The sequence below is a fragment of the Carcharhinus amblyrhynchos genome, chromosome 12 (genome assembly GCF_965287045.1).
Source record: "Carcharhinus amblyrhynchos chromosome 12, sCarAmb.v2.hapA, whole genome shotgun sequence".
NCBI classification, from domain to species: domain Eukaryota; kingdom Metazoa; phylum Chordata; class Chondrichthyes; order Carcharhiniformes; family Carcharhinidae; genus Carcharhinus; species Carcharhinus amblyrhynchos.
This window is the reverse complement of record NC_137335.1, coordinates 64,590,228-64,612,154: the sequence shown is the minus strand read 5'-3', so window position 1 is coordinate 64,612,154 and position 21,927 is coordinate 64,590,228. Positions and strand designations below refer to the sequence as shown.

General features: G+C 40.9%; 1 protein-coding gene across 4 annotated transcripts in view; it reads left to right on the top strand.

The window, feature by feature from the left end:
• ppm1ba (protein phosphatase, Mg2+/Mn2+ dependent, 1Ba) overlaps window positions 1-21,927 on the top strand; it is a 129,915-nt gene that overhangs the window by 67,121 nt on the left and 40,867 nt on the right. For all 4 annotated transcript variants that reach the window (XM_080200646.1, XM_080200643.1, XM_080200644.1 and 1 more), the window contains exon 2: window positions 8,082-8,938. In XM_080200646.1, coding sequence (XP_080056772.1) covers window positions 8,093-8,938 — 846 coding nt within the window. In that variant the 5' untranslated portion in view covers window positions 8,082-8,092. The remainder of the gene's footprint in view (window positions 1-8,081; window positions 8,939-21,927) is intronic.

Here is a 21,927-nt window from a genome sequence, read left to right as displayed (position 1 = left end):
GTCACCAATTTTAACATGCTTCATCAGTGTAGTCTTGCTTTATTTGTTTTCTTCTAGTCTTGGGACATTGAACATAACTTGTGTTCGAAGCTAGAATTAAACATTCAGAAGATTCCAGGGGGGTTGTTGTCGGGGAGAAACCAAAACACACATAAATATCAAAAAACTGAATCTAGGAGAATGGTCAAAGAAAGTGTTATGATGGCAGATTGGAATGGATGGGAAATTGGGCTGGTAAAGAAAATATAATCACGATGGATGGTGGTGTGAGCTGTTGTGTTGAAGTAAAGTACTTCCATTGAACTATAGATCCCCACAGTGCAGACAGAAGACGATCAGCCCGTTCGAGTCTGCACTGATTCTCTGAAAGAGCATCCTATACTCCTGCCTTAAACCAATACATTTACCATGGCTAATCCACCTAACCTACATAACTTTGGACACCAAGGGGCAATTTAGCATGGCCAGTCCACCTAATCTGCATATCTTCAGACTGCGGGTAGAAACTAAAACACTAGAAGAAATCCATGCAGATATGGAGAAAATATGCAAACTCCATACAGAGAGTCACCCAAGGCTGGAATCAAACCTGGATCCTTGGTACTATGAAGCAGCAGTGCTAATCACTGTGCTGCCCGTTGTTACAGGCTCGTCCAGGATTACTTTCAGAAATAAGCAGATTATTAACTTGTGAACATGAGGATATGTCAAAGCAAACAGTAATGCCCTCACTAGTTCCTCATGGCAATCCAATAATTCACAAGGAACAAAGTCCGAAAGATAGTAATAGCCACCAGATAGAAAATTCTGGTTGCACTTCAGTCAAATTGATTGTTTTCATTTGCCCATCTACAATTATTTTGAAAATTGTCTTTCTCATTATTTTCTCTTTAAATGAATAATAAGGTGTTATTGTAATATCACTAAACTACAACAGTTCATGCATGAATGCAAGAAGCATGAGTCAGGTTAATCTCCACTAATATAGAGCTTGGGGTAGAGATGTAAAACAAGTATGAATTTGAGAAGATGCCACTGATTAAATTATAATCATGGAGGTTGCCCTGCATTTGAACATTTTGGTGTATCATAGTTGGGTGTGGATTCAAATGTACAATTCTCATTCCCATGTTCTCCGTACTTTGACTGGGCAATCAAGTTATTTGTGCATCCGCAACCTGTGTTCTCATGGGAAGGGGGTAACCTGTCTTCTCCCTGTTGTTTCTCTACGTGTTTTGGTGAATTGCTGCAGTCCATCAATGGTTTGCTATTCTTCTTGTGGCAGGAGAGAGATGTTGGGAAAAATACAGTTCATTTTTATAGCATGTTTTACATCCTCATGATGGCCCAAAATATTTCAGAGCCATTGAAGTCAGTTTGTAATTAGCAAAGTTGCGGGATTAGGTGGGGAGCATGTTGGATGGGAGAGTGGTTGCCTATATTTTTCGCCTCCGCCTCCTCCTCCACTGCCGCCACCACCACCACCTTTGAGGTTAGGGAGAGATGTGGCTGAGAGCCTCTATGGTTTCTTCTCCCCCTGCGCACTCGTCTTTTCTGAGCGGTGGTGCCCTGTTATTTGCTGAGATTGGTAGTTCATATGTAGGTTTGGGCCCTGGTGAATGCCAGGTTGGGGTGGGGCAGAGGGTTCATTTTTCTCCATATGACCTTGTATGGAGTCTCTAGAGCTGGTTTTGTTTTCTTGGGGGGCTTGGGCTCCCTGTGCATTCCTGTGGTCGTGTGTTATTGTGTGGGGGTAGCTGCGGTGTATTGAGTATGATGTGCAAGGATATCCTGTTTTGGGGTGTGGGGGAAGAAGATCGTATCTCTCCCTAGGATGTCTGGATTGTGCGTGTCCTGATGACCTTTCTTTTACAGGAGCCCATGAACAGAGGGTGTTTTTTTTTCCCTCTTGGAGGTTGAGGTAATGGTTGGAATCAAAAAGGAGCTTGTACTACTAGCTTTCCATGTTATTATCCTGGGTCTGTTTGTGTAATGCTGGTGTTTAACTTGGTGTTGTGAGACTTTTTACTGTGTGTAATGCTGAAGTGGGCAGTGATTTACTTGGTGGTTCGCAGTGGGGGAGGGGGGAGTGTGGAGGATTTTTTTCAACATTTAGGACACAGGGAGAGGGGTGGTTCCCCCCACCACCACCCCAGAATACCTTTTTTTTTGTGGGAAGCTTGTATTGGCTCTTTTTTCTCTCATGCTTATAATGACAGGCTTGCTGCTAAGAACCTGGTTGTCTTTCCATTCTTCTGATGGAACTGTTGCTCTGTTCTTGTTATCATGTTTTTTGGGCATTTTTTTGTCTGATTTGTTCCTAATTTTAAGAGCTGCATTTAGGAGTAGCCCTTGTCTTGATGGGACCTTCTGGTGCACCTCCTGAGAGATTCCTTTACCTCCCCCATAAGAGGGACTTGATTGATAATGTAGTTTTGACATTGTTCCATGAAAGATTGTGCACCACAGTGTCATGTCCTATTATCCTGCATTTCCACATATGTTTTGTGTTACCCTTTTCAATATCTTTACAAAAGAGGGCACTGACTGTAATCCCAAGGACTATGATGTCTAACTCTCTGAATTTTTTTGTACTGATCCCTGTTGTCTTTTCTATACTTATATGTGGAATAAAAACCGTTCTTTATTATGCTGAATCCTGGGAGTTTGTTGCATATAGTACTGAATATAAATTTGAAAAACATTTACAATAGGAAGTCCACAACATAAAATAAATACCTAGTTAATCTGTTTACTTCTCTGTCATGTTGGTTGTCTGGCATAGTATTTATCCTTTACTGGGAAAACTCGCTGCATCATCCCCTTTGAATAGTACAGCACCTTAGAATTTTTTATGTTTACCTGAAAAGGCAGTTGGATCTTTGATTTAATGTTTCATTCACTCTTGTTCGTGCTATACCAGCCTACTCAAGTTCTAGGGAGGGTCTACAAGAGGAGTGGAAAAATTGTATAAAAAAGAATGAAATGCAATGAAACAAAATAGTTTTTTTGTTTTAATTATGCCAAGTCCTGGATCTGGATCATAATGTTAAAGTGCTAGAAATAATTTGGCGGGTTGGCAGTACAGTCCAAGATTATGGATGGCAAGGGACCATTTAAAACTTCCTATGAAATTATATCATCACACTGTCCAGAGACACTTGGCTACTATTATAGTGGAGAAGAATGGACTGGGATAATCCCTGCAGGTGTGGTATATATTCTGGAGAATGCACGCACACTTTGAGTTATATGCGTGATGTTGCTGTTTTTGTTTTTAATACTATTCCTATGTGCTTTGCATTGTATGGCAATAAAAATAAAATTGAATTGCTTGATCTGAACTAATTTAAAACAGGAAAAGAAGGATGTTCCAAATCAGTCTGTCAGCTAGCAATGTATGCTGGCCCCCAAAATTCCACATGTCATACACTTTGTTGCCAGCATGCTTGAGAAAGGGCAGTAAGTACAGTGGCTTTCACTGACGACCTGAAAAACATTTTTCCCCAAAACAGTAAGACTTATCCTCTATTCCATAAAACATAGAAACAGAATTGACTGAGTCGAGAAATTCAGCTTTCAAAACCATCTAAGATGCCACTTAGTGGAGTTTGATACTGATGTAGTACTGGTTTGTGTTATATTTGTATTTGTGAGAGAAATGGGGAAAAAAGATTATCCATTATTATTGCAGATCAGTGAATTTCACAATGAATTGTCTTTTTAAAATGCTTATGATTTGATAATGCAATTTTGTGCAAATGTCAAACTAATAATTCATGATGACTTTTAAACTAATTATTGTTTACAGTCTAACACTGATGTAATATTGTTGAAAAATACATTTTGTTAAAAGTTTTTCATCTTGCAATCAGGCCAATTACAAAACTACCACTGTCAGGGGAAACAACTTTATACTGTGTTTGTTGGTGTCGTTTTTAGCACATGGAGGATTATTTAACTAATGTTGTCCACACATGGAATTATCCCAGTGTTGGACACTTTTGTACTTTGTAGGGCAATGCCTTGACTAATCAGAGTTAAGCTACCTGTTTTAAATTTCAAATGCTGCTTGACAGTTATCTGTCGCTCACTATCAACTGGTGCATTCTCCATACAGTGTCTTTACCAATCAAAATCTACCTGCCAACCAATTAGCACACTCTTCTCATCTAGTATAAAGTTGTTGCTTTCCTGACATTGGGACATTGTCCTGATGAATATAAGTTGAAAGCCTTCAACAAAATGTATTTTTTCAGCAAATTTTCAAGTTCTGTGCTGTCAAATAAACAGGAGGCAGCATGGTAGCACAGTGGTTAACACACTACTTCACAACGCCAGGGACCCAGGTTGGATTCCCAGCTTGGATCACACGTCTATGTGGAGATTGCACATTCTCCCTGTGTCTGCAAGCATTTCCTCTGGGTGCTCCAGTTTCCTCCCACATTCTGAAACACGTGCTGGTTAGGTGCATTGACCCGAACAGGTGCTGACTGTGGTGACGAGGAGAATTTCACAGTAACTTCATTTCTGTGTTAATGCAAGCCTTACTTATGACAAATAAACAAACTCTAAACATAAAAAGGGCTACTAATAAAATGTTACATTGGTGGAAGTGGGATAACATCTTTCTCAGTTCACAGATGCTGTATTTTGAGACAGATTTGTGCTCAAGTGCTATGATTAATATGGTTGAGAAAATATAACACGATATTGTTTTGAGCAGGTTAGTTATTCCTTGACTTGTGTTATATTGGAGACTAAATGGGATGCCTATTACGTTTCTCTGTCTAATCTGAAAGGTAGTAAATGGTTCACTGTTGTACTCAGAATTAAACTAATTAGTAAATAATAGTTAGTATAATTAGTACTAATAAGAGGTATAGAATTAGTAAATAAAAATTAATAATTGATAATTGGACATGTGATGGTAATGCATGTCCATTTTAACCTTTATCATGTGTATTTTTTCCTAGGTACTCCACTAGCATTATTATATCCCTTCTCCCCCTCAACTTTAGTTTCTTGCTGACTGATTATTTTGCATCTTCCTATCTTCTTTTCCACTTGCTTTCTGCAATGTGCCTCTACCTTGCCTGTTCCAATTAATATATTTTTTCCTCGCTTTGCCTCAGTTTCCTATTCTAAAGGAGCACATCTAAAGTACAGCTACCAAGGTGACGCCAGCCCTCCAGTATCTTGCAAAAGTAGCCTTTCTTTATGCACAAGCATGGGTTGTCAGTGGTTTCTCTTGCTCTCCAGTCCATTAAAGGAAGCTTAAAGGTTCCCACCTGATTCCCTCAGATTATTTGCTGAATTGTGACTTGGTGCATGTGTTTTTCTTTAATGAACTTGAGGAAAATTATGCCAATTATATTTTTCATTTGTTGCTCTAACTTGGGCAAACAAACAAGAATCAATACAATATTTTCCCAGGGCTACCCAAGATAATTTAAGGTTGTTACAAAGCCATTTCAGAAGTTTCATTTTGTTTGACACTGGGAATGATAGGACACTGTTTCTTTTTGGTATCTATGGAGTCCAGAAATGGAGCTGCAAGCAGGAAGCATTACTGTGGTGTAATTCAGCCGGACAGCTGATATCTTAAATGCTTAGTTAATTTTAAGTTGAGGTTCTACAGACTGAGTATTGCAGCCTATAAATACATATGTATGTGCATTCCCTTTTTTTCTTGAGCCTTTACATGCTGAGAGGATGTTCAACGTGATCCATGATTCAAAATGAGATTCATGTGACTTATTTTCTCTGAAGAAGCTGGTCACCTCTCCAGTGGATTAATTTGTGTTTTGAGGAATTACTCTTCTTTTGGCTTCCCATGGTAAACAGTACTTGAGGCAGATTACTGCTTTCAGACAAGTGTTACTTTAGAACCCAGGGCATGTAAGTGTTACTCTGCCTGTGTTTGTGTGCTGTATTCTCTTGCTTCTCATACTGTCACACTTCATTCTCTTCCTTATATGATGTCCATCAAACTTGTCAATAGAGACATTGCAATATTTAATTTGTCATCCAGATTGTGAGTAAGTTCCCATCACTTTGTTTATATTGAACAATCTGTATTTTAGACCTCCCCAAAATAGGAAAACGGATCTGCTCTGTTTAATGGTAAAATTATTTTTACACACTCCATTTTGTGTAAGTGAATTATTTATTTCAACATGAGAGTAAAATGAAGCATAAAAATCAATTTTTTTAGATTTAATAAAATGATTGCTCTGCCAGTAATGTTTTTGAAACAAATGTCTGGTATTTGGGAGCTGGCATTTTCTGGTATTAATATTCTATCTTTAACCTGGTCCAACTGAATCACAATAATGCCATACATGATTTACACTGCCACGTAAAATCAGTTCAGGATACTCTTGACGAAAGATTTTTGATGAATAATGGTAGTAAATAGCTTTTCCCTTGTTAGTATATATTCCTGGAATAGTGGTTTATAAAGAGATAGTTATATGATGGACCCGTGAGTTATGAATCTCATAGTAGTTTATTCCTGCAAATCCAACTCTCATAGTAATAAATTAAGTAACATTTTACACAAATAATTTGAAGTTTAGGTGTAATGCACAATATGGAAATCTGACCCTCTTGACATGACTAAAAGAGTTCAGTTAAGTTTTTTTTTAAGTTTAGAGTTTAAGTTTATTTATTATTATCACAAGTAAGCTTACATTAGCACTGTAATGAAGTTACTGCGAAAATCCCCTTGTCACCACACTCTGGTGCCTGTTAGGGAACACCGAGGGAGAATTTAGCATGGCCAATGCATGTAACCAGCATGTCTTTCGAACTGAGAGAGGAAACTGGAGCACCTGGAGGAAACTCGTGCAGACTCCTGACCCAAGCCAGGAATCGAACCCGGGTCCCTGGCGGAGAGAGGCAGCAGTGCTAGTCACCATGCCACCCCTACTTGCAAGTTCTATTCACTTGCTTTAGTTTTAAAGCATGTGAAGAAAAGTTTGTACGGTTAAAATGTAATTTTCTTTTTGTTGATTCTTGACTAAGTCTTCTGTTCATTTTGTACAGCACTGATAGTTATTTTAATGGTCATTGCTAATAGTTTAGGAACTCCTTTTTCTTGAGATTTTATGGAATTCTTTGAGTACGTGAAGAATTTGTGAACAATATGTGCAATCTTACATATATGACCCTGATAAAGTATGTCAAAAAGGAGACTTGGAATGTTATTTATTGTATTTCTGTTGAGAATACTAGTGGTGACAGTGGCCGAATGGCCTGTAGAGATTAAGTTTTAATAGGCTGAAAGATCGTCAATCAAACAAATCTGATTTTTGGCCAAAGTTGTTTTTTAAGCATGAGAGTTAAGTCAAAAGAAGTTGAGAAGGAAAACTGCCAGTTAATCCATTAAAGCTCAATCTATGTTAATACTGTATTTGTGCAACTTGAGCTTTTCAGGCAGTGTTAGCAAAATTTTAATCTTGCTCTTTTTCATTTGGTGACCTAAAATTAGATTGTGGTCTTCAAAATAAAATGTAGAAATTAAATGCTCTTTACAATAATGTTCTATATTTTAAAAGAAATTATGGATAGTTGGTAGCTTGCAAGATCAGCATGTCTTGCTGTTTAGGATTTGTGTGAGCTTCAAATATTTAATTTGCAAACAATGTTGCTTTTTTTCTCAAAATTGATGTACTTGGTTTATTATTGATGTTTGTGCGATTCCATGATCTTACACATGTTTCATTATGATCATAGAAATTTCTGTGAAAACCCAGGAGTATGGAGGATTGTTTAATTATGTGTTCTGTGGTAAATTCAGTTTTACAATTGGATTTCTGTTTAGTTACTTGGAGAAGTTTAGAAATTTGGGAAGAGCATTAAATCTTATTTTTAATGTAAGAGATTTTCTATTTACTGGCTCCTTAACAGTTAGTGGTGAAAAATAAACATTAGCACCTGCTTCCACAGAGAATAATGATAGTTAAACATAAATATTTTTTACTCTTTGGACATTTATATTTTCCTAATTAGAGAGTTTTGCTCATGATTTTGATGTTCCAAGTAACTTGTTATGTGTGTCTCTTGTTTTCTTTCAGGAAAGTGAAAAATGGGTGCATTTTTGGATAAACCAAAAACAGAGAAACATAATGCACACGGTGCAGGGAATAACTTGCGCTATGGCCTTAGCAGCATGCAGGGTTGGAGAGTGGAGATGGAAGATGCTCACACAGCTATTGTTGGCATTCCTCAAGGCCTGGACACATGGTCCTTCTTCGCAGTGTATGATGGTCATGCAGGCTCCCGTGTGGCAAACTACTGCTCAAAGCACTTACTTGAACACATAACAAGTAACGAAGACTTCAGAGGCACAAACGCATCTGGGTATCCAATTGAACCTACCATAGAACATGTCAAGAGTGGTATCAGAACTGGATTTTTGAAAATTGATGAGTACATGCGTAATTTTTCAGAGCTGAGAAATGGCATGGACAGGAGTGGGTCAACAGCTGTAGCAGTAATGATCTCTCCAGAACACATATACTTTATCAACTGTGGCGATTCAAGAGCTGTTCTGTACCGAAATGCACAACTTTGCTTTTCAACACAGGATCATAAGCCTTGCAACCCAAGGGAGAAAGAGCGAATCCAGAATGCAGGGGGCAGTGTAATGATACAGCGAGTTAATGGATCACTAGCTGTTTCACGAGCACTGGGGGACTATGATTACAAATGTGTCGATGGGAAAGGGCCTACAGAACAACTGGTATCTCCAGAGCCTGAAGTGTATGAGATTCTTAGAGCAGAAGAAGATGAGTTTATTATACTGGCGTGTGATGGCATTTGGGATGTGATGTCCAATGAGGAGCTCTGTGAGTTCACTAGATCTAGACTAGAGATAACGGATGACCTTGAGAAAGTCTGCAACTGGGTGGTGGACACCTGCTTACACAAGGTAGTTAATATATGTATTTTGTTATGGATTGTTTTGAATTAACTAAACTTGTGTATTGATCTGATATGGATTGGATTTTAATACGCAATTGAATTATTGATTTCAGCCACTGAAAGATAATGGACTCAACATGAACTTCTCTAATGTGCACAGTGCCATTGTTAAATATTTGTGAATCAAACATCAAATATATTAATTGTTTTGCAATGAATCCGTTATGACCTTTCATACTGAAATATCTGGTTTTGTTTATGATCAGTGTTTGTGTGTGATATGTGTAAGACTCCTTAATTAGGATGTTGGGTTTGCACGTGTAATATATTGATTGAACTTTTAAAAATGCTTGGCTGGTCAATTCACAGAATACAAAGTAGAGACTATCAACTTCACCACAATGTGAGGTTAATTATATCTGCTCCATTTATGCCCTTTTAAAATACCAGTACTTTTATTGAAAGCCTGGGAGTAGTTAACTACTTATTCAGAAGAGGAAGGATATGCTTAATATCTTGATTTATAAATGTATGTTATCCAGTAATAAGTGTTCACTACATTTTAAATCAATTATTAGTACGATAATTCCTCAGTGGCAAGTGGATAGAGACTCCAACTCATGTACAGCGTAATTGGACTAGATGGGAGCAAAATCAGCCATGATATTTGGTAGTACAGAACTAGCGTATTGCTGAAAAAAAAAACATGTTAAGTTTTCCATCTTGACTCATCAGGACAGGTTGCAACATTATTAATAGTAAAGGGAACAACAGTTATACTGCATGAACTGAGAATGCTTTTGGTTAGCAAGTGGACTCTGATTGCTAGAGGCGTGGACATGCCCCTTCTGTCTGCAAAGGATAGGGCACCATGTGTGAATATATGTAGTTTTTAGCATAAATGAGCCATGCTAAGAGCCCGACTGCTAATCTTATATTGGTTTTCTGTGTAATTCTTCACACAGTCAGGATTATTTAGCAAATGTTGTACAATTGTGGAATGAAATCTAATATTGGATGCTGTTTTGAGTTTTGCAAGCATGGTCTGGTTGGGTATGGTCAGTACATGCTTGTTACAGACAGCCAAAGATATCTGCAAGATGCTTTGTGGAGCTAAGCCTTTAATAAAATATGGCCTTATTTCCTCCTATTAATTGTTGCACAGACTGAAGCCACTGTTTTTGGTCTCTGTTCCCTAATTACCAATGCCATCAATCTCCCAGGTAGCAGTCTGAGGTTAAACCAATCTGTTTGCATTCTTGGTGTTGCACTTGATCCTGAGATGAGCTTCTGACCTGTGTTCGTGCTATTATTAAGACCATCTATTTCCACCTCAAACTTCAGCCTTGCCTCAGTGCACCTGCTGCTGAAACACTTATTCTTGTCTTTTGACTATTCTAATTCATTGTACCCTCTCTAAACTTGACGTCATCCTCTGCTGCCTGTGTCTTAACTGCAGCAATACTTGTTCCCCTAACTGTGTTGCTTGGCTCCCATTCAAGCAATATCTTGATTTTAAAATTCTCAGATTTCAAATTCCTGCATGGCCTAGTCCCTTCCACCCCACAACCTCCAAGATATCTGTGGTCTTCTAATTCCGATTTAGAACATAGAACACTACAGCACAAACAGGCCCTTTGGCCCACAAGTTGCGCCAATCGCATCTATACCTACCAAGCCATAGAACTATCTGTAACTCACAATCCCATTAAATCCCATATACTCATCCAGAAGTCTTTTAAAAGACCCCAGTGAGTTCGCCTCTACCACCACTGACAGCAACTGATTCCACTCACTCACCACCCTCTGAGTGAAAAACTTACCCCTGACATCTCCTCTGTACTTGCTTCCCAGCACCTTAAACCTGTGTCCTCATGTAGCGACCATTTCAGCCCTGGGAAGTAGCCACCGAGAATCCACCCAACTATTTCTCTCAACATTTTATAAACCTCTATCAGGTCACCTCTCGACCTTCGTCTCTCCAGGGAGGAGACCTAGCTCCCTCAACCTATCTTCATAAGGCATGCCTCCCAATCCAGGCAACATCCTTGTAAATCTCCTCTGCACCCTCTCAATAGCCTCCACATCCTTCCTGTAGTGAGGCGACCAGAACTGCACACGGTACTCCAAGTGGGGTCTGACAAGGGTCTTGTAAAGTTGCAGCATTACCTCCCAACTCCTAAACTCAATCCCTCGATTAATGAAAGCCAGTACACCATATGCCTTCTTGAGTACATCCTCCACCTGCGAGGCCGATTTGAGCGTCCTGTGGACCCAGACCCCAAGATCCTTCTGCTCCTCAACACTGCTAAGACTCCTACCCTTGATATTGTACTCCTTCATCCCATTGATCCTGCCAAAATGGACCACTACGCATTTATCTGCGTTGAAGTCCATCTACCACTTCTCCGCCCAGTCTTGCATCCTATCTATGTCACGCTGCAACCTCTGACATCCCTCCAGACTATCCACAACACCACCAACCTTTGTATCGTCGGTGAACATACTAACCCATCCCTCCACTTCCTCATCCAGGTCATTTATGAAAATGACAAACAGCAAGGGTCCTAGAACAGATCCCTGGGGCACTCCACTGGTGACCGACCTCCACACAGAAAAAGACCCATCCACAACCACTCTCTGCCTTCTGCAGGCAAGCCGGTTCTGGATCCACAAGGCCAAAGCCCCTTGGATGCCCTCTCACCTTCTCAACAAGTTTTGCATGGGGGACCTTATCAAACGCCTTGCTGAAGTCCATGTAAACCACATCCACCGCTCTTCCTTTGTCAGTGTGTTCAGTCACATTTTCAAAGAACTCAGCTAGGCTCGTAAGGCACGACCTGCCCTTGACAAAGCCATGTTGACTATTTCTGATTGTTCTAAACTTTTCTAAATGCTCATAAATCTTGTCCCTCAGAATCCTCTCCATCAACTTCCCAACCACTGAGGTCTGACTCACCAGTCGCTAATTTCCCGGGCTATCCCTGTTCCCTTTCTTGAAAATAGGAACCACATCCGCAATCCTCCGGAACCTCTCCCATCTCCATCGACGATGCAAAGATCATCGCCAGGGGCTCTGCAACCACTTCCCTCACCTCCCACAGAAACTTGGGGTACAAACCCATCCGGTCCCAGCAACTTATCTATCTTGATAGAATTTAAAAGTTCCAACACATCCTCTTTCTTAATGTCCACATACTCAATCTTTTCAGTCTGCTGCAAGCCTGTAGAACAACCTCCCAGATCACTTTCCGCCGTGAATTCCGAGGCAAAGTACTCTTTAAGCACCTCTGCCATTTCTTCTGGTTCCACACAGACTTTTCCCCCTTCACCGTTTATAAGTCCTATCCCTTCACTTCTCATCCTTTTACTTTTCACGTATTTGTAGAAAGTCTTGGGATTCTCCTTAATCTTACCTGCCAAGGTCTTCTCATGACCCTTTCTGGCTCTCCTAATTTCCTTTTTAAGCTCCCTTCTACAAGCCTTACACTCCTCTAGATCCTTAACATCTCCTAGCTCTCTGAACCTTTTGTATGCCTTTCATTTCTTCCTGACTAGGTTCATCACAATCTTCGTGCACCACGGTTTCCGTGACCTACCAAAACCACCTTGTCTCATCGGAACGTTGTCATGCACAGCTCCAGTCAAACATTCTTTGAAAATCTGCCACCTTCCTTCAATACTTTTCCCCAAGAACACCTCCTTCCAGTTTACTTGTCCAATTATCTGCCTGATGTCTTCATATTGCCCCTTACTCCAGATAAACCCCTTCCTAGCCTGCCTGATCCTATCTCTTTCCAATGCTGTCATGAAGTAGATAGAATTATGATCTCCATTCCCGAGATGTTCTCCCACCGAGAGATCCGACACCTGCCCTGGTTCATTAGCCAGCACCAGGTTAAGTACCAATCCAGGCAACATCCTTGTAAATCTCCTCTGCACCCTCTCAATAGCCTCCACATCCTTCCTCTCCTAGGCTTATCCACGTGCTGTATCAGGAAGCCCTCCTGAACACACCTAACAAACTCCTCCCCATCCAAACCCCTTACCCTAGGGATATTCCATTCGATGTTTGGGAAATTAAAGTCTCCCATCATGACAACTCTGTTATTAGTACGTCTCTCTCGGATCTGTTTCCCTATCTGCACCTCAACTTCCACGTCACTATTGGGCAGCTTATAGAAAACACCCAGCAAAGTTGTCGATCCTTTGCTGTTCCTAACTTCCACCCACAGAGACTCCGTAGACAGTCCCTCCACGGCATCCACCTTCTCTGCAGCCATGACCCTGCCCCTGATCAACAGTGCCACTCTGCCACCTCTTTTGCCTCCCTCCCTGTCCTTCCTGAAACATCTGAATCCCAGCACCTGAAGTACCCAGTCCTGTCCCTGAGACATCCAAGTCTCTGTAATGGCCACCACATCACATTCCCAAGCAGCAATCCACGCCCTAAGCTCATCTACTTTATTCACTACACTCCTAGCATTAAATAGACACACCTCAGACCCTCGGTCTGGACGCTAGCCTTCTCCATCACCTGTCTAATCTCCCTCACATACTGCCTACAGTCCTTCTCTACTTGGGAGCTAACCTCCTCGCTCTCAGTCACCTCATCTCTATTCCCTCCCCCCAACCTTTCTAGTTTAAAGTCCCCCCAGTAGCCCTAGCCAACCTTCCTGCCAAGATATTGGTCCCCTGGGATTCAAGTGCCACCTGTCTTTACTGTACAGGTCACACCTGCCCCTAAAGTGGTCCCAGTGATCCAGGAACCGGAATCCCTGCCCCCTGCTCCAATCCCTCAGCCACGCATTCACCCTCCACCTCATTCCATTCCTGCTCTCTCTCTCCTGCGGCGCAGGCAGCAATCCTGAGATTACTACCTTTGCGTTCCTCTTTCTCAGCTGTCTACCTAATTCCCTATAATCCCTTTTCATGACCCCTTTCCTCTTCCTGCCTATGTCAGCGGTACCTGTATGTACCACAACCTCTGGCTCCTCACCCTCCCCTTTCAGGATGTCTGGGACGCGTCCAGAGCCATCCCAGATCCCAGCTCCAGGGAGGCAAACCACCATCCACGACTCCCGTCTGTGTCCGCAAAAACGCCTATCTGACCCCCTCGCTATGGAGTCCCCTATTAACACTGCCTTATTGCTCTTTTCCTTTTTTGAAGTACTGGGTGGGGCTCAGCTCCAAAGAGCTGGCCACCGCTGCCTCCCCCAGGTGAGCCCCCTCTCCCCCTCTCCCCCTCTCCGTCTGTCTCTCTCTCTCCGTCTGTCTCTCTCTCTCCGTCTGTCTCTCTCTCTCCGTCTGTCTCTCTCTCTCCGTCTGTCTCTCTCTCTCCGTCTGTCTCTCTCTCTCCGTCTGTCTCTCTCTCTCCGTCTGTCTCTCTCTCTCCGTCTGTCTCTCTCTCTCCGTCTGCCTCTCTCTCTCCGTCTGCCTCTCTCTCTCCGTCTGTCTCTCTCTCTCCGTCTGTCTCTCTCTCTCCGTCTGTCTCTCTCTCTCCGTCTGTCTCTCTCTCTCCGTCTGTCTCTCTCTCTCTCCTCTCTTCCCCCCCCCCCCCCGCCTTCCAGGACCTCCCACGTATTGCATTGGCAACAACATACTGGCCTCACACTCATACTTGCCCTTTTTAGAAATACAGAGAAAAAAGTAATTAAAAAAACTTATAAACTTACCTTGCCTCTCCCTTTTCGCTTAGGCCCTGTGAACCAAAGCCCTTACAGCTCTCAAAAAACAAAAACAAACTTTCCTGCTCTCACTCCAAGCCTCCCCCCTTCTCCCTTTTTTAGGTTAGAGGAGGGGGGAGGGTGGGATACTCTACTTGTGTAGAGTATCGGGATTCCTCACCATTCCAGTTTATGGTAAGGGAAAAAAAAGACTACCCAAGTCTCTTTGCAAATTCCTTCCGGTTTCCGGTATAAAATTTAAAAAAAAAACTAGAAAAGTTAGTTTTAAAAATCACTCTAGCTTACCCTTAAGCTAGAGTGATTTTCTTATGAATTCCCAATTATAATTGTTCCATCATTAATGGCTGTGCATCCAGTTGCCTTGGCCCAAAACTCTGGAATTTCCTTTCATAAGAGCACAAGAAATACAAGCAGAAATCAGCCACCATCAGCCAATCCTGCCATTTGGTACGATGAGGGCTGATCTTTGACGGCCTCAACTCAATTTCTGTGCAATTTCCCCATAGCCCTCCATTCCGCGATCTGTCAAATATTTATCCACCTTCACTTTAAATATTCTAATGATCCAGCCTCCACTACCCATTTGAGGCAAAGAATTCCAGTGACTCACCACCCTCTGCAGGAAAAAGTTTCTATGCATCTCAGTTTTAAATGACTGGCCCTTTAACTTGTAGTTATGTCCCTTTGTTCAAGACCCTCTCATTAATGAAAACATCTCGTCATTTACCCTGTCAAGCCCCCTCAGGATCTTAAATGTTTGAATAAGGTCACCCCTCACTTCTCTAAACTCCAAAGAATACAGAGTCTCTCTTGATATACAACCCTCTCATCCCAGGAATTAACCTAGTGAACTTTCTTTGGACTGCCTCCAACGTTACTATATAATTTAGGTAAGGGGACCAAAACAGTATGCAGTATTTCAGGCGAGGTCCCACCAACACCCTTTCCAATTGCAACAAAGGCTCCCTATTTTTTAAACTCCAACCCCTTTGCAATAAAGGCCAAAATGCTGCCTTAACTACTGATTGGACCTGCTTGCTAGCTTTTTGTGACTCATGCAGTAGAATACCTAGATCTCTCTGTACTTCATTCACCTGCAGTCTTTCTCCATTTAGATAATGTTCTGTCTTTTGATTCCTCCTACCAGTGCATGGGCTCACACTTCTTCACGTTAAACTTCATTTGCCTGGTTTTCACCCAGTCACCCAATCTATCTATACCCTGTTTCAAAATCACAGTTTCCACATCACAACCTGCCCTTTCACCTATCGTCTTATGTTTGATAAATCTGGAAATCTTGCATTCTGTTCTTTTCTCCAGGTTATTAATGCAAATAGTGAACAATTGTTGGCCAAGAACCGATCCCTACGATACTCCACTAGTTCTATCTTTCCACTCCGAAAAGAACCCATTTATTCCAATTTTATCTGACAAACCGTTTTCAATCCATGTTAGCACACCCTTCTGCTTCCTGTCGCACTTTATTCCTTTAAGACACCCCTTAAAACCAACCTCTTTGATCAAGCTTTTGGTCATCTGACTTAATCTTTTATGATATCACACTGTAAGACTTCGCTTTATAATGTTTCTTTGAAAGCACCCTATGAGGGAGGTTTCATTATGTTCAGGATGCTATACGAATAAAAATTGTTTTATAACCCACAAATGTTGGAGGTTTGGGGAAAGATGGGGGGTGCGGAGAGAGAGGGGGAATGCTGTAGAATTAAAGATTTTAAGAAACTCTTCAGTAAAGAAGCACGTTGAAAACAAGTAGACTGGGATTATTTGTAAAAAGAAGAGCAGCATTGCAAGTAACTTTTAAAGCAAAAGGCACGTTGGGCAATTTTGAAAAAGGGACGAGAAGTCCCACTTTCCAGAGAATCAGAGCTGTTTCGTAAAATCATTGAGAATTCAAAATAAAGCCCCAAAGTTTTGTTTTTATGAGGGCATTTACTGGAGTCAGTTTGGATGTTTGCACTGAGGGTGGATGGACAGCTTTCTTTTGTTAAAACCTCCTGTGTGTGGATTGCAAATATTTGAGGTCGAGTAGTGGTAGTGCTAAGAAAAGCCCAGGGCCTGTTAATGAGCTACAATGTGCTGCAAACCAGGAACAGGACTTGGGATAGAGTTCACATCCATTTTTATGGATATGTTTTCGCTTTGGTGTTCATTAAAATTGAATGGGGGGCTGGGGGTTCTAAGATGCAAAGAATTGAAAAATAGTATTGGGTGTTTTTTTTCATTAGAACAGTGCGAATTATGGATCAATGTCATAGTGTTTAAAGTTGGGATGAGTGGAATAAGACAGGTACAAGACAGCTGTTCTCTGTAAGTTGAGGGATCTAGAGCAAGAGGCTGCAAAAGGAAGAAGAGTGAGAGCCATAAACACCAGATTAAAGATGGAAGAGAATTAGAACAGAAGGTGGGAGAAATGCTTGGTGAGTTGAGGCGAATGGATTGGAGATTTGGAGATTGGCTGAAGCGGATTGGATAGATGGAAGAAGAAAAAGAGGTTTAATGGCTACGATGAGATTAATGTGGTGCGGTTAATGTGATCAGAAGGGTTTGCACTTGTGGAACGTAAACACTGACATGAGTTGGTTGGGCTGAATGGTCTGTTTTCATGTTGTAACTTGCACGCTAAACAATTCACCTGGCCTCTAACTTTCATCAGAGAAGCCTGAGTAGGAAAAAAAATTCTGCAGAGCCTCCCAGTGGCTAAGACCTAAAATGACATACAAATGGAAAACCGTTCTTTGAAGTGTATTGCAGGCTGCCATAAGAAATGCAAAATCCTATTTCACTATGACATGGTTGAGGTTCTTCATGCAACATCAAAATGCATGGGAGTGTTTATAGATGATTTTTAAAAATAGTTTGTCTCACAGCCTTTTGGTAAGTATACTCAAAGTATAGTTTAACTAAACAATAAGGGATGCAGAATTGAGAAGCACATATGCTCACTGATGTTTTATGATAAGAATTTTTATATTTTCATAACTTATTTTTGTGGTATTACTTTTTTCAAATTGGACTTTCAGGCTATTATGTATGATGTACATTCATATTAATATTTTTTGAAGACTTCCTGAAATTAAGGATATGCTCAGATATTTTGATAATTCAATATTTAGATGTATATTCATGCACAAATGTTGGGAATGTATATTTCTGAATATAGTTTACTAATTCTGCACAACACTTGCAGGTGGACTTTACTACATGTCCAGGCATCTGGGCACATTGTGTATGCGCTAACAGTGATTAAAGCTAAGACAGTTTCCATGGTCCTGCATTAGTTAGGTTTGCAAGGTGACCATGCATGTTGATTGTTCTGTTTAGTGAAGGCTGATGTTCAGTAAGGTTATTATTACTGAACCAAGGAACTAGTTTGTGTTTTTTTTTAAGAAGAATCCTTACCAGTTTCAGTGAGTGGCCAATCATTACTTGATCTGATTTCTAGATGTTCTTTTTTTCAACCATGTTGTTGTTGAGACTGCACTCTAGATCTTGCAACTATAAGTGCTGGCCCACTCATTTTGGGCAGGCCCAAATTGTCTAAATTGGGCAGGCCCACCAAGCATAAGGCTGGGAGTTTTTTGAGGTTGAGATTGGTCAAATTCCAAATGATTTCCTGAACTGTCCCGAGTGGCTTGATGCTGGGGCATAACCAGAATATATGTGGGAGGATGGCAATTCCTATAGCCACCTATATGGAAGACTGCAAATATAAGAAACAAGGACAGGGAAAGGCCAGCAGATCTTTGTAAGCTTTTACTGATGTAATCTGCAGATACCATTAATTGTATTACACCCCACCTTTCTAGAGGAACAAATGTTTCCTCAATGCAAAAAATCATGGCCTAACTTAAGAAAAACTGATAAGATCTCCTCTCACCTTTGCACCACACTCCAAGGAATCAACATAACTGATAATATTATTCCTAGTAACCACCTACTTTCCAGAATACACTGTTTGCAATTGAAGGAGCTTCTGGCTTTCCATTGAGAATATTTGCAACAAATTTTCACACATGTTAAATTTTGATCGATAACGATCTACTGAAAGAAGCTTCTTGCGTCTAATCCAACTCTTGACGCTTTGCAATTTGTACTATTGTCCCCTGATTCTTCAAAGTCTTTGCTTTCCGAGGTAATAACTTCCAGCTCCTTAAGCCTACCCCGATAACTAATGGCAATTAACCTGGGTGTCAATCAGCAGTTTCAGGTGATCCCCCACAATGTGACAGTATTAAAACTGGATGCATAATTCTAAATGTAACTGGACCAAAGGCATTGTATTTGAATTTTTTCTTTATTACCCTAGCTGTGCATTCTCGCACCACACTTGCATTCATATAACCTCATGATATTGCTCATAGATTTTCAGTGACTCAATTGCTATAATTGTCTAGCCCTTTTTTGGCTCAGCTGCCTTGAGTGCACAGCCCTGCAGATTGCATTCATACTTGGAACTGCTTCTGCTCAAACGTATGATGCTGCAGTTGTCTACATTAAAATAAGCCTGCTGACAGTCGGGTCTGTCGAATGGAGACACTGCACCTCCCAATATGAATGGGCTAGCGCATATAGTTACAAGATATAGAGCGCAGTTGTGACAACAAATATGGATGAATGGAAAATAAAGCATCTAGCAATCAGATTAAGTGATCATAGAATCCCTACAGTGTGGAAGGAGGCCATTCAGCCCATCAAGCTTGCATCAATAACAATCTCACCCAGGTTCTATCCCTGTAACCCCACGTAATTATACTGCTAATATCCTTGACACTAAAGGGCAATTTAGAATGACCAGTTGACCTTATCTGCACATCTTTGGACTGTGGGAGGAAACCTACGCAGACACGGGCAGAATGTGCAAACTCTACACAGAAGTGACCCAATTGAACTAGGTCACTGGTGCTATGAGGCAGCAGTGGTAACCACTGTGCCACCGTGCCCATGACTGGCGACTTGCTGAAACTGGTAAGGATTCTTATTAAAAAATGAACTCAAGCTAGTTCCTTGGTGTAGCACAGCTGATCATAAAGGCAGGGTATTCCAAATCCCAGAAAAGAGACTTAAAGCACCTGCTCTCAGCTATATTTTTCAATTTGGCATAATGTGAAGACATATTTGAAAACCAGAGAATGATGTCCCAGGTTTCTTTGTGATGATTTTTTAAAAAAATAAATACTTATTAAACAATGAAATAAGCAATGATGAAGTCAACTAGAAATTCTCTTAACTAACTCACTTTTTGCACTGTTCCAAACCCCTTTCTTTCTCTCTTTAGAGCTCATCCTCCCCAGACAACAACATAAAGGATTTTAAAAACTATAGGCAAAATCCAGTAATAGTCACCACATCTGGTACTTGTATCTTTTGAGGTTGCTTCTAACTCATTTTGCAAGCAGTCTTTTCTACACACACAGCTTGCTGAGCTTCAAACAGCCTTTCCTGTTGTGGGCTGAGGTTTCAAAACTAACTTGCCTAGGTTGAAATTGTTCCTGATATGCAATTTTCTTTTTTGATTTTCCTTAACCCCCTCAGAAATCAATTTAATTACCTTCATTTTGACAGTCTAATTTTTGAATGCAATTGCAAATTCACACCTTATCTCCTTTGAACCTCTAATATCTTATTCAAAATCCTTGATGTTCTATTTTCCATTGTTGCCAACTTGCCCAAGGTGAACATCTTTTTAGTGTTGCTAGACTCGCACCAAAAGCCATGGTCCCATTAACTTAGCTAAACTGTCCTTGTTCTCACTGTTCAGCTTCCATTTTTAAATATTTCTGAAAAACACATAACCAAAATCACTGGATTTCCTTGTTTTTCTTTCATGTTATATTTCCTGATAGTAAGGTGTCAGATCTTCCCAAGGCGGGGGGGTGGTGGTATCGCAGTGTTGATGAAGGAATCAATTAGTGTCGTGAGGAGGGGCAATATTTTAAAAGACTTTTTAATCAAGACCATATGGATGGAACTTTAAAAATGAAGGGCAATTACCTTTCTTTGAGTGTACAATAGGCTTCCATACAGTTCGTGAAAGATAGAAGAGTAAATATGTAGGCAAATCTCAGGAACGTGTAAAAATGAAAAGTAATGATGGGAGGGGATTTCAGCTTCCCCAGTGTTAATTGGGATGGGCAAAACGTGAACGGATTGGAGGGGGAGAATTTCTTAATGCATCCAGGAGAGCTTTTTGAGCCAACACATAGGAAGCCCTACAAGAGAGGTGGCAGGACTGGATCTAGTTTTAGGGAATGAAGCCAAGCAAGTGTTAGAGGCGTCAGAGGGGGAACATTTTGGTGACAATTATCATAACTCAGTAAGATTTAAGATAGTTATGGAAATGGACAAAATTGGACGGGGGATAAAAGTTCTGAGTTGGGGGAGGGCTGGATTTAATATGATGAGACAGGACCAAAGCTGACTGGGTGGCTACTTGTATGGAAAGTAGGAGTCATTCCGAAAGCACATTGTGAGTACAGGCCAACATATTCCCCTAAAAGTAAAGGGTGGGACCAACAAGTCCGGAGAAACCTGGATGTCTAGGATGTATAGCGTTGGATAAGAGAGAAAAGGAAGGCTTGTGGCAGATACAGAGGGCTTGAAACAATGGAAGTCCTGGAGGAATATAGAAAGTGCCGATGGTTACTTAAAAAAAGAATTTGGCGAGCACAGAAGGGGCATGAAAAAACACTGGTGGGAAAAAGGAAGGAAAATTTTAAGGGTGTAACAAATATATCAAAGACAAGAAGGTAACCAGGGAAAGAAAAAGGCCCATTTGGGACCAAAGTAGCAATCGTTGTGTAAAGCTGGAAGACTCTAGGTGAAGTCTTAAATTAGTTTTTGCATCTGTGTTTACTATGGAGAAGATGATGTAAGGATAGAAATCAGGGAGGGAGGCTATGTTATAATTGAACAAATTAACAGTGGGAGGACAGAGGTTTTAGCGGACTGAAAGGTGGATAAATCCCTAGGCCCAGGCGAAATGTATCCCAGGTTGCCGCGTGAGGCAAGAGAGGAGTGCGTAATGAGCGGTCAGAAGCTAGTGAGTAAGGAGGATTAGAGGGACCTTGGGGTGCATGTCCATAGATTCCTGAAGGACAGGTAAACAAGGTGATTAATAAAGCATATGGGATACTTGCTTTTATTAATCAGTGCGTAGAATTTTAGAGTAGGGAGATTATGATGGAGCTGTATAAAATGTTTGTTAGTCCACAGCGAGAATGCTGTGTGTAGTTCTGGTTGCCGTACTAGGCAGGATGTGATTGCACGAGACAATGGTGTAGAGGTGATT